The sequence below is a fragment of the Alternaria arborescens genome (genome assembly GCF_004154835.1).
Source record: "Alternaria arborescens strain FERA 675 chromosome Unknown contig_18, whole genome shotgun sequence".
NCBI lineage: Eukaryota > Fungi > Ascomycota > Dothideomycetes > Pleosporales > Pleosporaceae > Alternaria > Alternaria arborescens.
This window is the reverse complement of record NW_021167873.1, coordinates 92,434-110,996: the sequence shown is the minus strand read 5'-3', so window position 1 is coordinate 110,996 and position 18,563 is coordinate 92,434. Positions and strand designations below refer to the sequence as shown.

The 18,563-nt window shown below is 50.9% G+C and overlaps 5 protein-coding genes across 5 annotated transcripts; 3 read left to right on the top strand and 2 right to left on the bottom strand.

The window, feature by feature from the left end:
• Window positions 1-271: 271 nt before the first annotated feature.
• On the top strand, window positions 272-517 carry AA0111_g7710 (hypothetical protein; the record flags this gene model as incomplete). The annotated part of the gene is made up of 1 exon (XM_028654078.1): window positions 272-517. The coding sequence occupies one exon, from the start codon at window positions 272-274 to the stop codon at window positions 515-517; it is 246 nt and encodes an 81-aa protein (XP_028504579.1).
• Window positions 518-1,088: 571 nt separating this feature from the next.
• On the bottom strand, window positions 1,089-8,309 carry AA0111_g7709 (hypothetical protein; the record flags this gene model as incomplete). Its single annotated transcript, XM_028654076.1, has 2 exons — window positions 1,089-6,202; window positions 6,275-8,309. 2 exons carry the CDS (start codon window positions 8,307-8,309, stop codon window positions 1,089-1,091), a joined length of 7,149 nt encoding a protein of 2,382 aa, XP_028504681.1.
• A 515-nt stretch (window positions 8,310-8,824) lies between these two features.
• Window positions 8,825-10,675, top strand: AA0111_g7708 (hypothetical protein; the record flags this gene model as incomplete). Its single annotated transcript, XM_028654075.1, has 3 exons — window positions 8,825-8,882; window positions 8,944-9,272; window positions 9,323-10,675. 3 exons carry the CDS (start codon window positions 8,825-8,827, stop codon window positions 10,673-10,675), a joined length of 1,740 nt encoding a protein of 579 aa, XP_028504680.1.
• Window positions 10,676-12,828: 2,153 nt separating this feature from the next.
• AA0111_g7707 (Glucan synthesis regulatory protein) lies at window positions 12,829-14,403 on the top strand (the record flags this gene model as incomplete). The annotated part of the gene is made up of 1 exon (XM_028654074.1): window positions 12,829-14,403. The coding sequence occupies one exon, from the start codon at window positions 12,829-12,831 to the stop codon at window positions 14,401-14,403; it is 1,575 nt and encodes a 524-aa protein (XP_028504685.1).
• A 2,771-nt stretch (window positions 14,404-17,174) lies between these two features.
• On the bottom strand, window positions 17,175-17,923 carry AA0111_g7706 (hypothetical protein; the record flags this gene model as incomplete). The annotated part of the gene is made up of 2 exons (XM_028654073.1): window positions 17,175-17,525; window positions 17,582-17,923. 2 exons carry the CDS (start codon window positions 17,921-17,923, stop codon window positions 17,175-17,177), a joined length of 693 nt encoding a protein of 230 aa, XP_028504684.1.
• Between the last annotated feature and the right edge of the window lie 640 nt (window positions 17,924-18,563).

Below are 18,563 nucleotides of genomic sequence, written 5' to 3'. Positions count from 1 at the left end.
GGGTTCGTGGTGTCCTGTGGTTCAGGAAGCTATCATTATCATCCTCGTCACGAAACCGGTTCTTACAAGGTCATACCAACACTTTCTCATATTGTAAAGTGTCTACGATACTTTCGTCAACATCGCATACGCATCATAGTCGAATACAAATCTCGAACACCCACGTATCTCATACAATTACACCACACGTATCCAACTGTCAGATACGCGTAATCAGCGACAGTTTTGCATAATCCAACAAATCTACACACATCAACGAACTATCGCAAAAATGGGCTGCGGCATGTCCAAATCACCTTCTGAATACCCTCCTCCGATGCGCCAAACAAAACGTAACAAGCGCCGTTACGGCGGCGGTGGTACTTATGGTGGAGGTCACGGTGCATACGCAGCAGGATATGGAGGCAATGGTGGTTTCTTCAGTGGAGGAGATGGTGGAGGTGGTTTCTCCGGCGGAGATGGTGGAGGCGGAAGCGGCGGTGGAGGGGATGGAGGCGGCGGCGGGGGCGGTTGTTAGATGACAGGATGGGGTATTCTGGGATTGGCGTTTTTTGGTATACCATTTGGGCATTTGGTAGCATGGATATACGATTATGACAGGAGTTTGGCGGTCGGGTAGATTTGGGCGTATTTTCTACACGTCGTTTCTCAATACAAAGGTGTTTCAAACTTCCATGTCATGCACGTACGTCTTTGAGCACATTGTATCGGAGGCGCACAAGACGATCTAGCAATTACATGTATAAATGCAGCTTACTAAAGAGGCGGTACACCCGAGTGTGTACATGCTCACGCCAAGTCTATCCCCTTGCGTGTTCAGTTATTCCTTGCGCATTCACGTTTTACATGCTACGTGAGTGTGCATGCGGTAGTGAGGTTGACAAGGACATCAATTGATGGGGAATTCCGATATACTAGGAGTTCAAAAAAGATTGATCGAAAATAATGCATTGCCATTCTCCAGAAGCGACCCGGTCTCACATACTTCATCCCGAAAGAAGAGGACCAGAGCCTTACCAACACAGACGCCCAGAACCAACATGCATCTAACGAACAGTTCAAGATCTCCGGTTCTCATCGGTCCAGCACTAATTCTTCACCGTCTCTTCCTCATTATCCACGAAGTCCTCCTCCTGCCCATCGTAGTACTCCAATTTGTCGTCGATGTCTTCTGCTGCTACTCTACTCGATTTTTTGTGTTTCTTTTCCTTTGCCATCCTAGCTCGTCTCAAGCTACTTGCTGTACCTTCTTGCAGGCTTTCGTCAATATCCTCTGCTATTCCCCTGGTGGATCTGGTCTGTTTCCTTTGTTTCGCACCCTTTCCATCTCTCCAGCTGGATCCTTCTATAGACCCTTTTGTGTCGATCGCAACACGTTCCACAAATTCTCTGGCCATTTCACCGATGTTCTCAGTCTGTTTTCTTTCATTTACACCGCTGTCGTCTTTTGAGCTGCTCTCTTTACTCTTGTCGGGGGTCTCGGCTTCCTTTGCTTCTAGGCGTATGTGTTCTGCCTCTACCTTTGAAGGTTCAGGACTGGGAATGTTCTGCTGAGCAAAGACAGAACGGTGGTTGCTGAAGATCCTCTCGTTAACATTCGGTGGCTGAGGTAGGCCTGACGGCTCTGCTTCTTTGCTGTGATTGCTCAGGTCGGGGTCAGATTCTGGAGTAGGCCTATCGTCGGACGGATGCTTTGATTCGTGTGATATGAGGTTGGCATCAGAAACGGACTGTTTGCGGTAGGACGTTGGATTCGGGAGATTAAAGCGATGAAACAGTTGTTCGCCCCGGCTTTCCCTGGACCTCGTTCCGCTTGATCCATCATCATCGTGGCTAGTCTCAATGGTAGACTCTACTACTGGTGATGTACTACGCAAAGTAGGCGTGCGAATTCCGGGAAGTGTAGGTGAGTTCAAATCCAGCGACTGTGTATGTCGGAGTTGCGGTGAAACAGATCGATGATCCCTGGTAGATGCAGGCGGGTATATTGGAGGATGTGGGACATTAGCTTGGTTGTTTGTTGGAAGCGACGCAGTCCAACTGGACCTATCATCCTTGTTCTCTACTAAGCCCTCAGACTCCAGCTTGTCGAGTACTGGTCGAAGCTCTCCAACCGGAACATCAAACGTAGACGCGAGATCTGATATGTTTTCGCTTATCCCAGGCAGGCTTTTCAAGTAAGACAGAGCACGTTCTGATAGGTCGCTTGATGATTTTTCGTTCGGGGCAAACGTTCCAGTGTCTCGCATGGCGTCTCTTTCCCCTCTCACTCGTATCTCGACTGCTTTTTGCTCACCCAAGTCGGTCAGAATCCACGTGCGTTTATCGTCTCTAAACGCGATGTATCCGTTCAATGCTAATTCGTTTATCATCATAAAAAGTTCTGGATCAGAAGCCTGGAGTTCGAGACTAAACCCCTCAAGAGATAGCCCCTGGGCTCTACTACTCAAGCATGATACTATTCGGTCAGCTAGAGCAGACGGACCAGCTGAAGTGAATGGGTAACCATCGCCTGATTCTGGTGGTTGAAGCTCTTGTTCGATTGGAGGAAGCTCCTTAGCCTCTTCCGAGATAACCCAAGTGTGATCGTCGACAGTGTTGTGCACGCGCCCCTCTATTGCAAGCATGTTCAACAAGCTTGTGACTAATTCCGTGTCGATGCCGGTTCCAGAAGCAATACTGCTGGTTTCCTGCCCTATATACGAGCCAGGCCGGGTCTTGAGGTCGTTGGAAAGATAATCGAGGATCTGTGCACGCGGCTTTGGCATGCAATTCTCATGCGTCATGTGTGCGTTCCTTGCAGTACGGCCTGTGAACTCCTTTCCACATGTAGGGCAGTAAGCTCCAGATACGTTCCCTGATTTCTCTCGTTGATGTCGTAGAAGATTACTGAACGTGGAGAATTCCCTTCCATTGCACCCGTGCTCCCAACACTGCGGCTTCGGTCGGGGTTTGTTACGGTTGACGAGCCGTTGGAGAGCGTCGAACAGCGCTGGAGCTTCAGGAGCTAATGCGTCGAGAAAATGCCATCGTTCCATCACCCGAATCCTCTCTACTTCCTGTGTTCCTTCCCCTTCCATTTCTTCCAATTTTCCCACAATCAAAGACGTTGCGTGTGGAGGTAGACGCACAGCGGAAGCATCGGGGCCTTGGACAATTCGAGGAGAAGGCGGTCGGTGGTTCGAGTAACCGTTCTTCAACATCCAGTTGTGATATGACAGCGCTTGTTGATATTCTGCGACTCTAGCCTGCGCCGGCTGGTTAGAGTAGTCCAATGTAGCGCCTCGCGTCAAGGACGAATTGGCGCCAGCGAGATCTATCGTCGCATACGGATTGCCTTCAGAATAGTTATCTGTACGATATAGCTCGATCCTGCTCTGATGGATATGGAGAATGGAGTGCACCCAGTCCCCCAATGTCAACGGAGCAAGGACTGACGCATGGATTACTGCAGGTGGCTCTGTGGTCGACGCAGTGGAGTTCTCATCTTCAACTGCGGGATGGTGTGACGCATTCTCGTCTTCATGAGCCGGGTCCTTTGGTTTTGCCTCGCGTGGTGTGACTGTCTGGAAGAACGGATATCCAAGGCCACTCTCCGTCTGTGTGCTTTGCGTAGCGCTTTGCGCGATAGTCGAGAGCAAAAGCATGGAGCTAGGCAAACGATCCGCTGGTACCTCCAATTTGTACCTATCTCTTCTGGCATGGACGTTTGCATGTGGAGACATTTCCACACGCTGCCACATGTCTTCTCCAAGACGGTAGCCCTGTTGGCAGAGTTCATGGCGCCTCTCATATAATCCATTATGACACGTATCACAGTCGTCAACATGCGATTCGAATTGAAAAAATGCATGTTCTTCACTCTTATCCATGGGGCGGGACTCGTGGGTCCACATCTGCGTCTGTTGGATGATTTTTCGGTAACGCATCTGTCTAACTTCCTCATTGACCTCGGACAGCTTCCGCAAGTCAGATGAGGCAGGAAGAATTGTAGCAGATGGCTTTGATGAAGACGAGTCTTCTCGGGTCTCATCAGTTTGTCGAAAAGACGCTGGAAGTGGGGTATCTTGTGCAAATCTTTCTCGTATCTCATCTTTTCTCTCTTCTCGCTCAGCTTCTATTCGCATGTGGTCATCTATGGTCATCGCTGCCTGGTGTTGAGCGGAGGTCTGCTTCTCGCGTTGTGATGCATCGGAAACCCTGCGTTTCGGCGGCGGAAAGTAGATTGGCAGAAGGCTCCTGTAAACGAACTCGTCGTTGGAGGAAAAGACCACGAAGATGATCTTGTCGAGACCATTAGCCGGTTCTGCGGATTCCAGGAATCGTTTCACTTCCTCCATGGCTAATGATGCGCAGTCACGTCTCGGATAATTCAGCATACCAGTTCCAATGCTGGGTATCGCGACGGATCTTGCCCTCAGTTCTACGGCAGTGTGTAGAATCTCCCGGTAGATGCCTCTCAAGATCCTTTTGGTATCCTTTCTGAATTGACCGGGCGGGACGACATGAACAACGTGCTTGGCTGGTAGGAGGAAAGGAGGAGTTACTTTGACGTCACCTTCTTTGCATGGTCCGATCTGCTCAGCTTCGACTTCCCAACGTAGTCCCGGCCCACCTTTCTTGAAAACCGTGCGATCCAAGGTACCCATGCCGGAAAAGGAAACGTCGGTAGAGTTGACCATAACATCGACTGCGAGTCTGGTGATATCTTCTCTTAGCAAACAGACAGTATGGTTGAATGAAGTGGACGGTTGCGCCATCGTTGGCTTGGCCTCAAGGTCGCCAAGTAGATAGAGCCGCGCAACGGAAGGTATCTGATGAACTTGGATGATTTCTCGATTGTTCGAGATAGGTGCTTCGGATTTGCGCACATGTATGACTTCGTCCAAATGATCGCGGATACCTTTCGCATCTTGACTTTTCTGTTTGACAGCGTAGTTTTCCAAGACTTGCCGTGCTCTTGCCATCGAATCCGGTTCCTTCCTATCGCCTCCTATGACGCCATCTAAGCTGTTCGCAAACATCCAGCAATAGTCGAAGAGAGTCGAAAGATCGAATCCATGGCTGGCTTGCATACCAGTATTGGCTTCGTCCCAGAAATTTTGCTCCTCCTTGGTGAAGCCTACTTCTTTCGCTCGTTCTGCGATCTCCGATATGGTACTACATGCGGTTGAAATGACAGAGCACAGTAGATTGAGATCTGCAAGACTCCGCTTAAGCTCCTTTGATCCCAAAAGATAGTTGCGCATGGACAACAGCGCAAAATCGAGCCTCCGCATGTCATGGGCACATGCGTTAGTCTCAGCAGTCTCCGACCTAAAAACGTAGGTGTCGGACATGTCAATCAAGGCCTTTTGAAGCTGTGAACGTGCCTCTAGTATCTGAGCCGATAACGCGGCGCGATTCGCTGACCAGTCCGATGTTCTCGCTCTGTCGAGATCTCCATGCGTAGGTGGAAAGAAGACTGGTAAGAAGTCTGTGTACGCTTTCTCATCAATCGCTGCTTTTACGCAAAAGATAATTCGCTCGGGGCGATGCTCAGGATGTGCGTCCAGATATTCTCTGATCTCCTGCAGCGCTATGCGTGCAGCAACACGTGGCGGAAAGTTACAACCTCCAGTGCCTAGGCAAGGAAAAGCGATCGTCTTGAGTTCGTAAGTAGCAGCTGTTTTCAGAGCCTCACGATAGCACGCGCTCAAAATGTTGAATTGACCGACACCTTTAGAACCGGTATATGTTGGCGCTGCAGCGTGTATCACCCACGAAGCCGGAAGATCGTGTCCATGAGTGAGCTCGACCTGACCCGCCTTGACTCTAGGTTTTGATCTTGCCTCATTCCTGAGACCTGATCCACCCCTTTGGTATATAACATAATGCAACGATTTTGGATCAGGTTGGGCCTTGAAGTTAGATGGAGCATTATTGACAATGGCATCCACTCTCAGCCTTGTCAGATCGTAATGACAGAACGAGATCATCTGGTTATAGGCATCGTTTGGCGCAAAGCTCTGATCGCGCTGCAACAGCCGCCGAGATTGGTATAGGGAACGCAATGTGGGGATGTCGGCTGTCGAGATGATTGCTTGTTTTTCTGAATCTTCAGCTTCTTGGTCGTACAATTCAGATCCAGTTGAAAATGCCTCAGCATCTTCGGTAGCCTGTGTATCCGCCGTTGACTGGCGAGTGAACGTGTGCTCTTTTTCTGTAGCAGTAATATCGTCAGTATGCTCAAACAGTTACAAGCGGCCTAGTCGCCATTCATTCATCCACTTACTATGTGGTGGGTTGATCCTGGTGAAGTTCCACTTGCTCGTGTCCTTTTTGGGTTTGAAATCCATGTTGGGGAAGCGCTGAGTATCGAAGACCTTCAGCGCCTCCTCACCAACCCAATCATCAGCGAAAGTTATCGAGCCACGCCAGGAACCATAGCGTCGATAGAATCGAACGGACAAGGCCCCTGGAAGGGTCAGGACATGTTGCCTGAATGCTTCCACATGGTCTAGGTGTTTCTTGTGTGAAAGCGATACGTCTTCGTCAATCTGCGGATCATCAGGTTGCTCATCTTCCGAATCCTCCAGATCATTCGATTGGTTTGCGATCATCGCTAACCGATTATGACTCTCGTCGGGAAGTTGCTGCAATCTCTCTGCGGACAGTAAATTCTGTCCAGGCTCCGTTATATGGAGGATCTCAGAGGGATCCTCCAGTTTTAGAGTATCTTCCAGCTCGATTTCGTCAGTGCTTGTGTCTGTGCGGACTGAGTCGGGTAGGGATTGAGAGTTGGAACTCCCACGGCTTGCGATGCTGCTTGCGCCGTCCGCGTCGTCTTCCCTCCCGTGAGGCAGTGCGAAGGTAGCGAAGCGTTCCAGATGATTTGCGATGTGGCTTTGTAAATCACCTAGTCCGGCAGTATCTGCGGGTACATAGCAGATCGGACACTTGGTGCGTGTATCCATCGCTGTCGTCTCCCCGACCTTGGCAATGACTGCTATCTGATCTTCAGGGAAGCTGCCATTATGGTCTTGTCGAAGATGATTCTCAAGACCAGAGACAGAGCTATACAAGGCCGCTGCGTGTTCTGGACATCGCCATAGTTTACGATGGGTCGCTTCGTGTTCGGCCCACTCCCGGCGACTACGGAAGAGCTGTTGAGAGCTCTCGCAGTCCTGGTATGTACAGATATATGGCTGTAGATCTTGCAGCAGATGCGTCTTCCAAGCTCGTCCTTTGCCATATCTTGCAGGGCAAACGATCCAACAATACGGACACTCGAAGTCTTTGTCGCCGTTGGCAGCTTTGGGCGGAGGCGGTAATTCAATGCCTTTCCCGTGCAGATCCCTCACTGTCACAGCGTAGCTTGTCACCGACTTGGTATCCACTATGTCATCTAGAGACTGATGATGGTGTGTCGCTTCCGTGCCTGACAAGAGAGTCTTGCCGGTCTTCTGGCTTGGCGTCGGTTTCGAGGTCGTGATCATCGGGGTTGTTGGAAAGGCTTCGAGGTTGTCGTTACGGGTTGTGTTAGGTGCCTCACGTGGAGCAGGTACGACAGGCTCCGGTGCCTCTTCAGGAATTGCGGAAGCGCCGAGTTTGTCACGATGTCGCTTCCAATACTTGAAATGCCGCCTACGTAGCGTGATAGAGGAGCTTAGCCTCTCAATCAGAGAGGCTTGTTCTTCTTGCGCCCCCGAAGGAAGTTGTTTTCGTAATTGGAGGAGTAGCTCCTGGACATGCTTTCTGTCCAACTCGGCATAAGCATCAAGGATATCCACTCCGGTCTCTGGATCTTTTGGCATATAAGAGGAAGCTTTAAGTGATCTTGAGTGTATGCTAGGCGTTCTGATGCGTACGCTAAGCTTGTAGAGATTGTCGATGATATCAACCACCTCCTCAAACCTCATCTTCAACTCGCTCCTGGGTCCATCGCTATCACTGTCGTCTTCTTCGCTGAAGAACCCATCGTCGTTTTCGTCTTCCTCGACTTCTTCCGTCGATGTTTGCGCCTCGAAAGGTAGACGAGCTCCGGATATGACTGCGAAGGTCTCATTGAGGTTGTGCTCGAGCTCGTTCAGAAGCTTGAGTGCACTACTAAGCAGATTAGGGGAGTCGCGTAGCCTGTAGTCTAGCGAGCTGTGACCTTTCTGCAGCGCACCCAGATTACCAGCCCATACTCTGAACCTTCCGATCTCGTCCTCGAGCGCATCGCCGTCTACTTCTTCCGTAGACTTACTGTCGCTTGCACTAAGAGCATCGGTCAAAATTTGGAAAGCGCGTATGTTAGCAGCTGTTGCGAGCCTAAGGGTCGACATTATGGAAGCTTAGCATGCCGAGGACGGAAGCGAGCGGGGACTTGCGGCTCTGAGGGGTCTCAGACATCGGAGTAGAAAGGTGTCGTGAACCCAGACAGTCGAGTCGTATATGCTGGTAGATTTTCTTTGTTCATTCTGGTCCGCAACGAGATGGCATTTGGCTAGTAAGCGCCTGTGCCATTGTGCAGCCTAATGACTGCATGGGGTGAGGCGATGCTAGGTTCTTTCCAGATTGGTGGGGGGCGCAGTTCAGGCGCCTCGCAGACAGTGGCACCTTTTCGCAACCTCGTGTCCTTCGCAAATCGACGGATTCGCGCGTCCTACTCACTCTTCCTAACAAAATGATGGTTCTCTCATAGCTAATAGTCGTGGCTCTTCTACGTCTCTTCGTGTGTCTACCGTGAGGTCCAGTCAAGAGATTCAGACTCGAACCCCGCTCGGCGTTCGTTTCTTCCACCATTCGCCAATGACGCGCAACATCGACATTTATCCCGAATCCTAAGTTAAAAGCTAGAATGAGCGGAATTGAGGTAGCTGGCCTTGTACTTGGCGCTTTGCCGCTGATTATCCAAGGTATGCAATGTTTTCATCTCGACCAACAATCAGTCAACGGCTTACTGATTTATTTTCTTAGGAATCGATAGCTACAGAGAAGGACTTAGTACTTTGAGGAGCATGTGGGATCGAGACATTGAGTATCCCGCCCTTCTCAGGAAACTCAGGGCCCAGTACGATCACTACGAGCTGACAATTCGGATACTTTTCGGCTCCATCACCTCTGAAGCTGAATGGGCAAGAATGACTACTGACCCTATGGCATCTCGGGGACTGTGGAAGAGCAAGGAAACGGCGCTTCAAGACAGGCTTCAAAACGCTTACAACTCGTATCAAAGTATCATGGCGGAGATCGAACAAATCACGAAGAGCATCGCGAGTAGACTAGATTTGGACGGCGCAGCCGAGGTAAATACATGTGGTATATTCAGTACATCATTGACTGACGCCGTTTGTAGCTTACTCGTAATAATCTCGACACGTTGCTTGCCGCGAACCCTAAGAAGTCCAACGACAAATTCGAATTCCGCAAGCGTGTTCGTTTTGGTATGAGCAAGAAAAAGTTAAGCGCACTTCTAGAGAAGCTTGATGAGTGCAACAGGCAGCTCGAGAGGTTTACGGAAAAGAGTGAAAAGATTGAAACCTACCATAGACCGAGCAAGCCTTCGTATGCTACACGCTTGCAGAAGCTGCAGCGCTATGCCAAGATTCTACACGACGCACTTTGTGTGTGCTGGTCATGCTCATGCAAGTCTTCCCATACAGCAAGTCTCCAACTCGACCCTCGCGGAGACATATTTGCGCCGAGATTTCGGGAGGCGCTCCGCAATAACAAGACAAGTTTCAATATCTCTTTTTCGACCATTTCGCCTGACAGCAGTGGTGTTTCATGGACTTTTCAAGCCGCTAGGATCTGCGTCGATGAGGAGGACGATGTCTGTCTTTCACCGATGGCCTCCCCCAAACCGAATAGGATGCAAAGGAATGTCAGCTTCGGATCGCTTCCTCCTTACGCAGTTCAAGATCCAGCGACCACTTCACCACCTTCATATGAGGAGGTCAAAGACCTTTGCGCATCTATTCAACAACTCTATAAGAAGTCCCCAACCATCGGCTTCTCGTTAGACAGTAAAAGCAAACTACGAGGGGCTTACTCAGTCGACACGGCAGAAGCACAGATTCCTAGTACAGAACTGATATCTCTGGAGACACTGCTAGAGAGGCCACCGGTCATCAACGGAAAACGCTCTAAGTTGAGCAGAAAAGAGAGATATAGCCTAGCGTTGACATTAGCGTCCAGTATACTCTACCTTAACTCGACGCCCTGGCTTGCCAACGAGTGGGCTGCGCGAGACATTCTTTTCCACCGAACATCAGATACCACGTGTCCGATCGATCTCGATCGCGCATACCTCGCTCCGAATGTAGCTGACCGTTCGGAAAACGGATCAAAAGGCTACAAGCAAATGGTTTTGAAGAACAATTTCTTGCTCGCTTTAGCCGTAGCATTGCTCGAGCTTTACTTCGGGACGACTGCCGAAAAGTACCACCAGTCGGAGTTTGAAAACGAAACTGGTGACACTTCAGCAGATCAGAAATATAACCTCCTTACATTGGTACATAACTGGATAGAAAGCGAAGCTGGGGAACTGTCTGCTGCTTATCAAAGTGCAGTCAGTTATTGTATGAAAGAGTCGGTTGATCCCACGGTTAATTTACAGGACACCAACTGCCTCCAAGCTGCAGTTGAGAATATCGTACTGCCGTTGCAGGAGGAGCTAAACCAGTTCTTGGGCAAGACTTTGGCCTAATGTTTGCATGGCGAGACTAAACCACGAAAATGCTCAAAGTCCAACAACAGACCATAAGAACTATGGTCACCAAGCAACCAAATGATACACAACATCCAGTTGAAGTTTCAATAACAATACTCGAGCGAAAGATTAGAAGAAATAAACCACGGCCGCGCCTCAACGCTACAGTACCGGGTCGGGACGAAGGGCGCTTACTCAACGCACATCACCTCGTATCTGACCCACGCGCCAGGCAATACGACGTGCGACTCTGGGGTAAACCAGGCAAGGCTAGCGCAGCAAATCTCCGAAGTCAAACTGAACGTCGAGCGATGGGGTCGTAACGAGGACATGAGTGTTACTCCACAATAGCCACATCGGTTACCATGCGATGTGGCGAGAGAGTTGCGCGGCGGCTAAAAGTATCAACAAACAGCCTTGCAACACCCCGCACCCCGCCGGCTCTCACCACATTACACAACCCACAAACGCCTGTTCCCGGATGCGCGGCAATATCGTGATCCGAGAGGGCGCAACACGAAGCTTTACTAATGGAGGGACACGCACTTGGCTAGGTACAAAGTTCAAGGACAAGCTCTGTAGAAGACGACGGAAACTTAGGGCGAGTCGCAATTGGTGCTACAGATCAGATAATTGATCGGAACTGCCCGCCATGTTAATATGAAACATACCCAAGGTCATAGCAATTAACTCTGGGGTGCTGCACACCATGCATGGTCGTCAACGTTACGCGGGCGATACGTGCTTGCCGACTATCGGTCTACGTCATGAAGACAGGCAGCTGTACTGACCGCATCATGGTCCAAGATTAGACATAACCCTTTAGGAGATTATGGCGGAAATTGAAGATCTGGTGCAGGACTAGCGGGGGATGCGCATTATCTCTATCGAAGGATTCCATAGCTGAAGATTTTGAGATGGACGATGTAATCACGAAACAGAAACGCGCGCGCGCGCGTCAAACTACTGATGGTGTTGTCAAGGAATTGCGTGTGTACGTGGCAGAAGTATTGAATAGATACGTCGTGTTTGAGGAAATATGCCGCACATGTGTCGGATTGTTTTTGCTAAGACGAGGTAAGAGCATAAAAGTGGCACGTTTCGTTTTACACCGCCTTGAGGGCGCCATAGATGCAGAGGCAGCTCCTAAGTTCCAACGGGGTAGGGAGCGGTAGAAGCTAAGGCAAGCGAAGCCACCCGGTAAAGCCCCTCGTTGGCGCGCACGACGCCGCCGAAGCCTGAAACAGGCCCATGGTTGGACGAACGGCGCCGATGTGAGGCGGCGAAAATGGGCCGCATGGGGATCGGCTAGGGAGTGAATTGGCCACGGCAAAAGCGAACAGGTATTGCGCGACCAAATGGGGATGCTGTTGGTTAAGTAGAAGGAAAGTCAGTATGATGTGGGTGGCAATGGCGATACATAGGGGTGCTAAGAGGCTATTAATAAACGCCAATGGCCGGGGAGTCAGTTCAAGTTGGCTCCGTGGTCGAGGGAGAGGGGGGTTCGAGTGGAGAGATTGAGGAGGGAGTAGATAGGTCGCGGCTGCCCAGAGGCCGGCGTGAGTGGTTGCAGGTCTTTGTTATGCAGCCGACGAACCATAACAACAACAACACGACTGGTACCATAATAGTTGCGGGCGCCGGCCACGACAAGCTCTCGAGCGCATTCACCCTGAGGCTTTCACCTGCTCCTCGTCCTTGTCCTGAAGCAGTGGGCCAGCATTGCGCATTCAACGCTCGTCAATCTGTCTAGGGCCATCCCGGTCGTGCTTTAGTCTTGGCGCGTCGGCACCCCTTAACGTCACCTGGAATCCGTTTTCTCGATTCCCAATCCAAGCTCCTGCCAACGCTTACCAAACCACAAGACTCGACCCAGACCGCTGCTCCCAGCAACAAGCACTTCGACACTCGCTGAGTCCCGGAACACCGCCCCCAGGTTGACAGCGCAGAGCGCACCCATACGCTCTTTTCGCTGTTCCGCTCCCCCCAAGACTTGTCGACACCATGGCACAACAGTACGACACCCCGGCCTCACATGCCTCACACGCCTCCCTTGCGCCGCTCCCCGCGCACATAACCACCACCACATTGGCAGCCATGGCTAACATTTGCCCAGAATAACTTCGTCCTTGAAGGACTTCTGGCACACCATGACCTCGTACGACCGCCACGCCTCGCACGACTCGCCCTACCGCACCGGCCGTCACATCCCCATTCCCCAGAGCCGCCACGCTGCCCTCAGCTCCATCACGGCGAGCGGCGCCGAGTCCCGCGCCGACCTGCACTCGCCCTACCAGCACGACGAGCTCGCGACCAGCAATGGCTTCATCGGCTCCCCCCAGGGCCCCATGTCTCCCAGCTCCCCCTACTCGCCTGGAATGCGTGGCTCCCTGAGCCGCCAGGCCACCATGGACTCGGACACGTTCGACAAGGGCGCCAATGGCCAGATCCAGATGCAGGACTTCAACGAGGGCCTGCCCCCGCCACCACCTGTTAGCCACTCGTGGAGGCGTATCGACCGCTGGGTCGAGGACCACTACCAAGAGCTCTTCGACAACTTGTGCGAGGGCTGCACATCAAACGACGTCAACGAGCTGGAGCACGAGCTCGATGCGACGCTCCCCATGGACATTCGCGAGTCGCTGCAGGTCCACGACGGCCAGGAGCGCGGTGGTCTCCCGACCGGTGTCATCTTTGGCCTCATGTTGCTCGACTGCGAGGAGATTGTCATGGAGTGGAAGAACTGGCGAAAGGTCGCTGAGGAATACCTCACCACAAAGGTCGACTACCGAACACCGCAAATCCCAGTCAAGGCTTTTGCCGGCTCCTCTACAGCTCCTCCTGTGGCTACAGTCCAGAGCACAGGCAACCCCCTCTGGCGACAAGACCTCCTCGCGCGTCAGGACTCGCAGCCCCCGAATGCCGTACAAAAGGCCTATGCCCACCCAGCATGGATCCCTCTGGCTCGCGACTGGGGAGGCAACTACCTTGCCGTCGATCTCGCTCCGGGTCCCAATGGCACATGGGGCCAGATCATCATCTTCGGCCGCGACTACGACTGCAAATATGTCGTCGCACGCTCGTGGGGCGCTCTGCTAGCCATGGTCGCAGATGATTTTGCCTCCAAGGACGTACACATGGATGAGGAGACGGGCGAGCTGAAGCTATTGGCATTCAAGAAGCAGAACGTTGAGCCACCCTACCTAGAAGTCCTCCGCTGGCGATGCGATCAGAAGCACGGTCGCCGGCGGCCCAAGGGACGCCCGAACAGCGGTCTGCGTGTCAACCCCAACGCGCCGGGTATGGTCGTCCCCAGTAGCACTGCGAGCAGCCCCTACCACAGCCCTGTAATGGGACCAGAAGACCGCGGCCGAAGCCCCCACCGCCTCTCCAAACCACCCAAAGGCGTCAGCCCGCGTGGCAAACTTTCAAGCCCGCTCGCCCGAGTTGCGGAAGAAAACCCAGCACCGATCCGCGTCCACACGAACCTCGATGCCAAGGCTGCCACACCCTCGGAGAACCTGATCTCCATGGACACACCAAGGCCCAGTGACGAGCTCCCCACTGCCCGCCTACCTACTCCCCGCGACAGTCTCAGCAGCGATAAGGAGAACAACAAAGAGAACCAAGACACCAAGCCTTCTTCACTGAAAAGCCCAAAGTCGGTGAAGAGCCCTATCGCTGCCACCGCCGAAACAGAAGATCTCAAGACTGTCGAGATATAGGAATCCCGCCATAATCATTTCTCCTCGTTCCAATACGCTTCCCATTGATGATCTACTACTAGAAGGAAACGGCTGGATACTTTATACATATTCAAGGAGTGCAAGGCGTAGGGTTTTGCGGGGTGGAAGCTTCATGTGTTCAAGCAGGCGTATTGACCAGCATTTCCATTCCTGACAAGCCAAAGGCGTTTTTTTCTCCATCCCATTCGAACAATGCAAATCTTTAGCTTCTCTTCCTCAAAGTACACGGCTGTCGAGGCAACAACACAGTATCATCACCATCATCCTACGCAACACAACACACAAACATCAACAACCATCACCAGGACTACCGGACTCGGTCCCTCTGTCACCCGCACGCCAACATGTAACAACACATATGTTCGTCTTTCTTTTCTTCTTCTTTCTCTGCTTCTTTCGGCTCCGAGCGCTTGGCTTTTGGCTTCCCGGAGGAACTAGCTGATAGGCCTTTTGCTTCTTTGAAATGTCTTTTTTCTCTTTTTTCTCCTTCCTAGCTTCGATCTACCGAGTCTACATGAAACTTGTTTCTGACTATTCTGGGAGCGGAGCGGAGCGGGGGAAAAAGGATGAACAGGTGAGGCTCTGAGAGTCACCCCTGTCTTACCTTTGCGTCTGTGGCGTGGTAGTAGCGGGTTCGTGCATTGGTAATGTCTTTCTTTTTTTTCGATCATATATTCTGAGTGTGTCGATGGTTTTGTTTCGGGACTTTTTTGTTCGTTCGGCTGATGGGTTGGCGGAGAAAAGGGGATGAGTGGGGAGGACGGGATAGGCTTCTGTATATCCTTGTTGGTGTGGCTGTTATATCGTCAGAACACGTGGTGTGGAATACGTAGGATGGAATTGAGATTGTAACAAGAACACGGTCTTTGATCACATGTCAAATCATGCTGTTTGTGCAACACGTTCGAGCGAAAAGTGGAAGAAGCCCTGCTGACTTTGAGGAAAACAGTTTACTGTGCCTCTTCACATGGCATCCAGGTGCGTATCTTGTTTTGTTCGCATCGCGGACGAAGTATGTGCAAACGGGTTGGAGAGCCTACGAACGATTGTATGGATCGACTTTCTATGTTCGTTATGGTAATCTCGCAACCTCTTACTAGACATGTATACTTTTGCCATCTTTTACTACAACGCATGTACTTTTGTCAGCGATCATCGCTCGGTGTTTCACTACGATCCCCCCTTCCGCGGAAATGACAAAGCCGTCTGACCTAGAAAACCGTATAGCTGCCTCTGCTACACCTCAGCACCGTATGTCCTCATTCTCTTGGTCTTTTACCACTAGCCAGCTTTCAAAGGCCCCCCAGCAGCTACACATCCTATACCTAATTCCCGTTGTACCATCCAGTCCTCCCACCAAACACAAAATATAACAAGCAAATTTCCCCACAGCGAAAGTCCACTGGGCAGATCGTTTCTGTATCGACACCACCTCGAACTTCTACTCCGACCAAAACTACCAACAATGACAGGGGGCATGTTGATGCTAGGATGCAGGGTCGTAGAACTACAGATGAGGAGGATGAGAAAGAATATGAAAATGGAGATGTTGGAGGCCTATGTGAATGGAACGGGTGGAGTAAGGAGAGCGAAGGCAGTTACTTCGTCATACTAGCGCGAGGAAGAGATGGGATGAGTATGCTGAGGGGGGGCTACGCGAGGCTGCGGGTGATATTGCGAGATCTCGCTCAGGGTTGTGTGTTGGCAGTGTGGGGTAGGGGGGTTCTTGAAAGGGGATGCCGGAAAGGAGAATGGTGATGAAGATGGGGTTGAAGACGAGGAGAAGTAGTACTTCTATCTCCAGGACTTCGTGCCTATGGAAAGGTTCAATACCGCGGATATGCATGCGATGATGCAGAGGTTGGGAGACTTGAATATCGAGAGCGCGGTATTTTTTCGAGGAGCTCGCATGAGATCATGAGCGTCGGCCCGCGGACGGCGAGTTTGGTTACCGTGTTACTACACATGATGGCTACTTTACTCAAGAAAATGTCTGGACATCGACCTGGAAAGGAAATTTTACGCAAAATATGGAAAGGTTGCTGCGGTATGACCTTGAAATCAGTGGGCCAAGATGAGCAGAGATGGAGGAAGTGGTCGAAAAGTTGTTTGAGAAAGTGAAGGTAACATTGGTGTTACAGATGGGAACAACATGGTAGTCTTTGATCCTGCAAGGTTTTGGGGACATGGGGAATGTGAGTTGAGCAGTTTCAACTATAGTGCTCATGCCCGGTGTTATTCGAATGCAATCGTGCGGCCAACGTATGATGAAGATGATCTCAGGACTCTCAACTAGCAACAGTATGGTGCTTATCTGCAGCGCATATCGGCTACCTGCCCTAAAGAGGACTCCGAGGCAAGGGTTATGCTATATCATCTGTATGTCTTTTGGTTTACCTGACAGTATACCTCCTATGGTTTTCCTCTCGGTGCTGACTTAGGAATTTGTAGGAGGAGGAGTTTGCGTGATTGTGCGCTGTTCACTCGCGATCCGGAGAACAGGACGAGGTAGGTTGACAAATGACAAAGCTGATCGCAAGACGATGGACGCTGGTAGGCTGAAGTAGATTCCTGAACGAAGCTATAACGTTAGGATCATGTTCCCAGACAAATTGGAAGAGTGGATGAAGGCAGAAAAGATGCAAAGCAAGTATTGAAGTGAGTGGTACGGGAAAGGATGTACGATAAGCCGAGCGACCTGAACAAATGCAGCAGATCGCCTCGAAATGAATGATTCTGTATCACAGCCATTACTCCTCCTTGATATGAATAGCCAAGCCCTTCTCTCCCTCCCAGAATGCAATTGTCCTCTCCGCAATCGTCTTCGGGTTTAGCACTTTATTCTCAGGCGCCACAGATCCCTCGACATGTATCAGCCCAATGTGCACACCACTGTCACCGAAAGCACGGTTGAAGCTCTCTACCATATTCCTCTGCGAAGCCTTTGTCAAGCTCAACGAGAGCAGTTGCGGTATAGGATCCCAAGGCAGATGGCTATTGGTGACGAAAAGCGCAGGTTTGGATGTAGAATTAGACTTTGCCAGGCTCTGGAGTTTGGGAATATAATGCTGTGCTATGACGTAGAGGGCGAGATTGCTCGTCTATGATCTCCATTAGCATATCCGGTATTGTTGATGTTGGAAAAGGAGTTAAGCACTTTGAAATCCTCGTCGATCTCCTCAACACTGACACCGAGTACTTCACTTGGCTTTACGCGAGCAGCATTGAAAAACACTACTTCTATGTCTTCGCCTGAGGTCATGCTATCAAGCTGCTTGAGTACACTTGGGATGGATTTTGTGTCTGCAAGATCGATACGGAGTGTGTCGACTTTGACAGGGAATGTGCTCCTGGTGACGAAAGGCGCATCTTCGTTCTGAAGGCGTTCTGTGTTGCGCGCAAGAAGAACAATGTGTTCGATACCTTTGGACGCGAATTGGAGGGCGACATTGTCGCCGATGCCGGGTCCGGCGCCAAACAGGATAAGAGTGCGTGTCATCTTGAAATGCTTGAGGTGTTGAATATCGAATACTTTGCTCGATGGAAAGCTAGTCTCTGTTTATGGCGCGAGGCTTCGACTTTATACTTCTCACTGGTGGTAGTACACGCTTCCAATCACAATGTCGTCAAGAGCTCCGTTGTCCTCGCTCACTATTATCTAGCTGCACATGAATCATGGCTATATTGTCCGTCCGTATCCCATTGGCTGGGTTCATGCATGCCTGGATAGGGCTTACATACGACAATGCTTACCCAAGCTAGCTGCAGCACCACATTATGGCGACGAGAACCATCATCGGTCGTGGGGTGTAGGATAGAAGATTAAGCCCGTATCGAAGAGGAAGATGACATTTTCCCAAACGAGTGAAAGGTGAACCCCACACTTCAGTCACGCTAGATTAGCGCGGCACGCCATACGCCTACCTCCGCTTTAGAACCTCACGTTTGCGCTGACGATGTTTCTTAGAGACTGAATATCGAGCACCCAAGAACATCTAAAAAAAAAAAAAAATGGCGAGACGGTTTGTTCTATGGCGAGGTACAAGAAGCGTTGCTCGAAACAAGTTTGTCTTTGAGGATGCGGCTCAATATGAGTCATTTTGAGTCGGCCTGAAGGATGCACATAAGGCGCGCCAGTA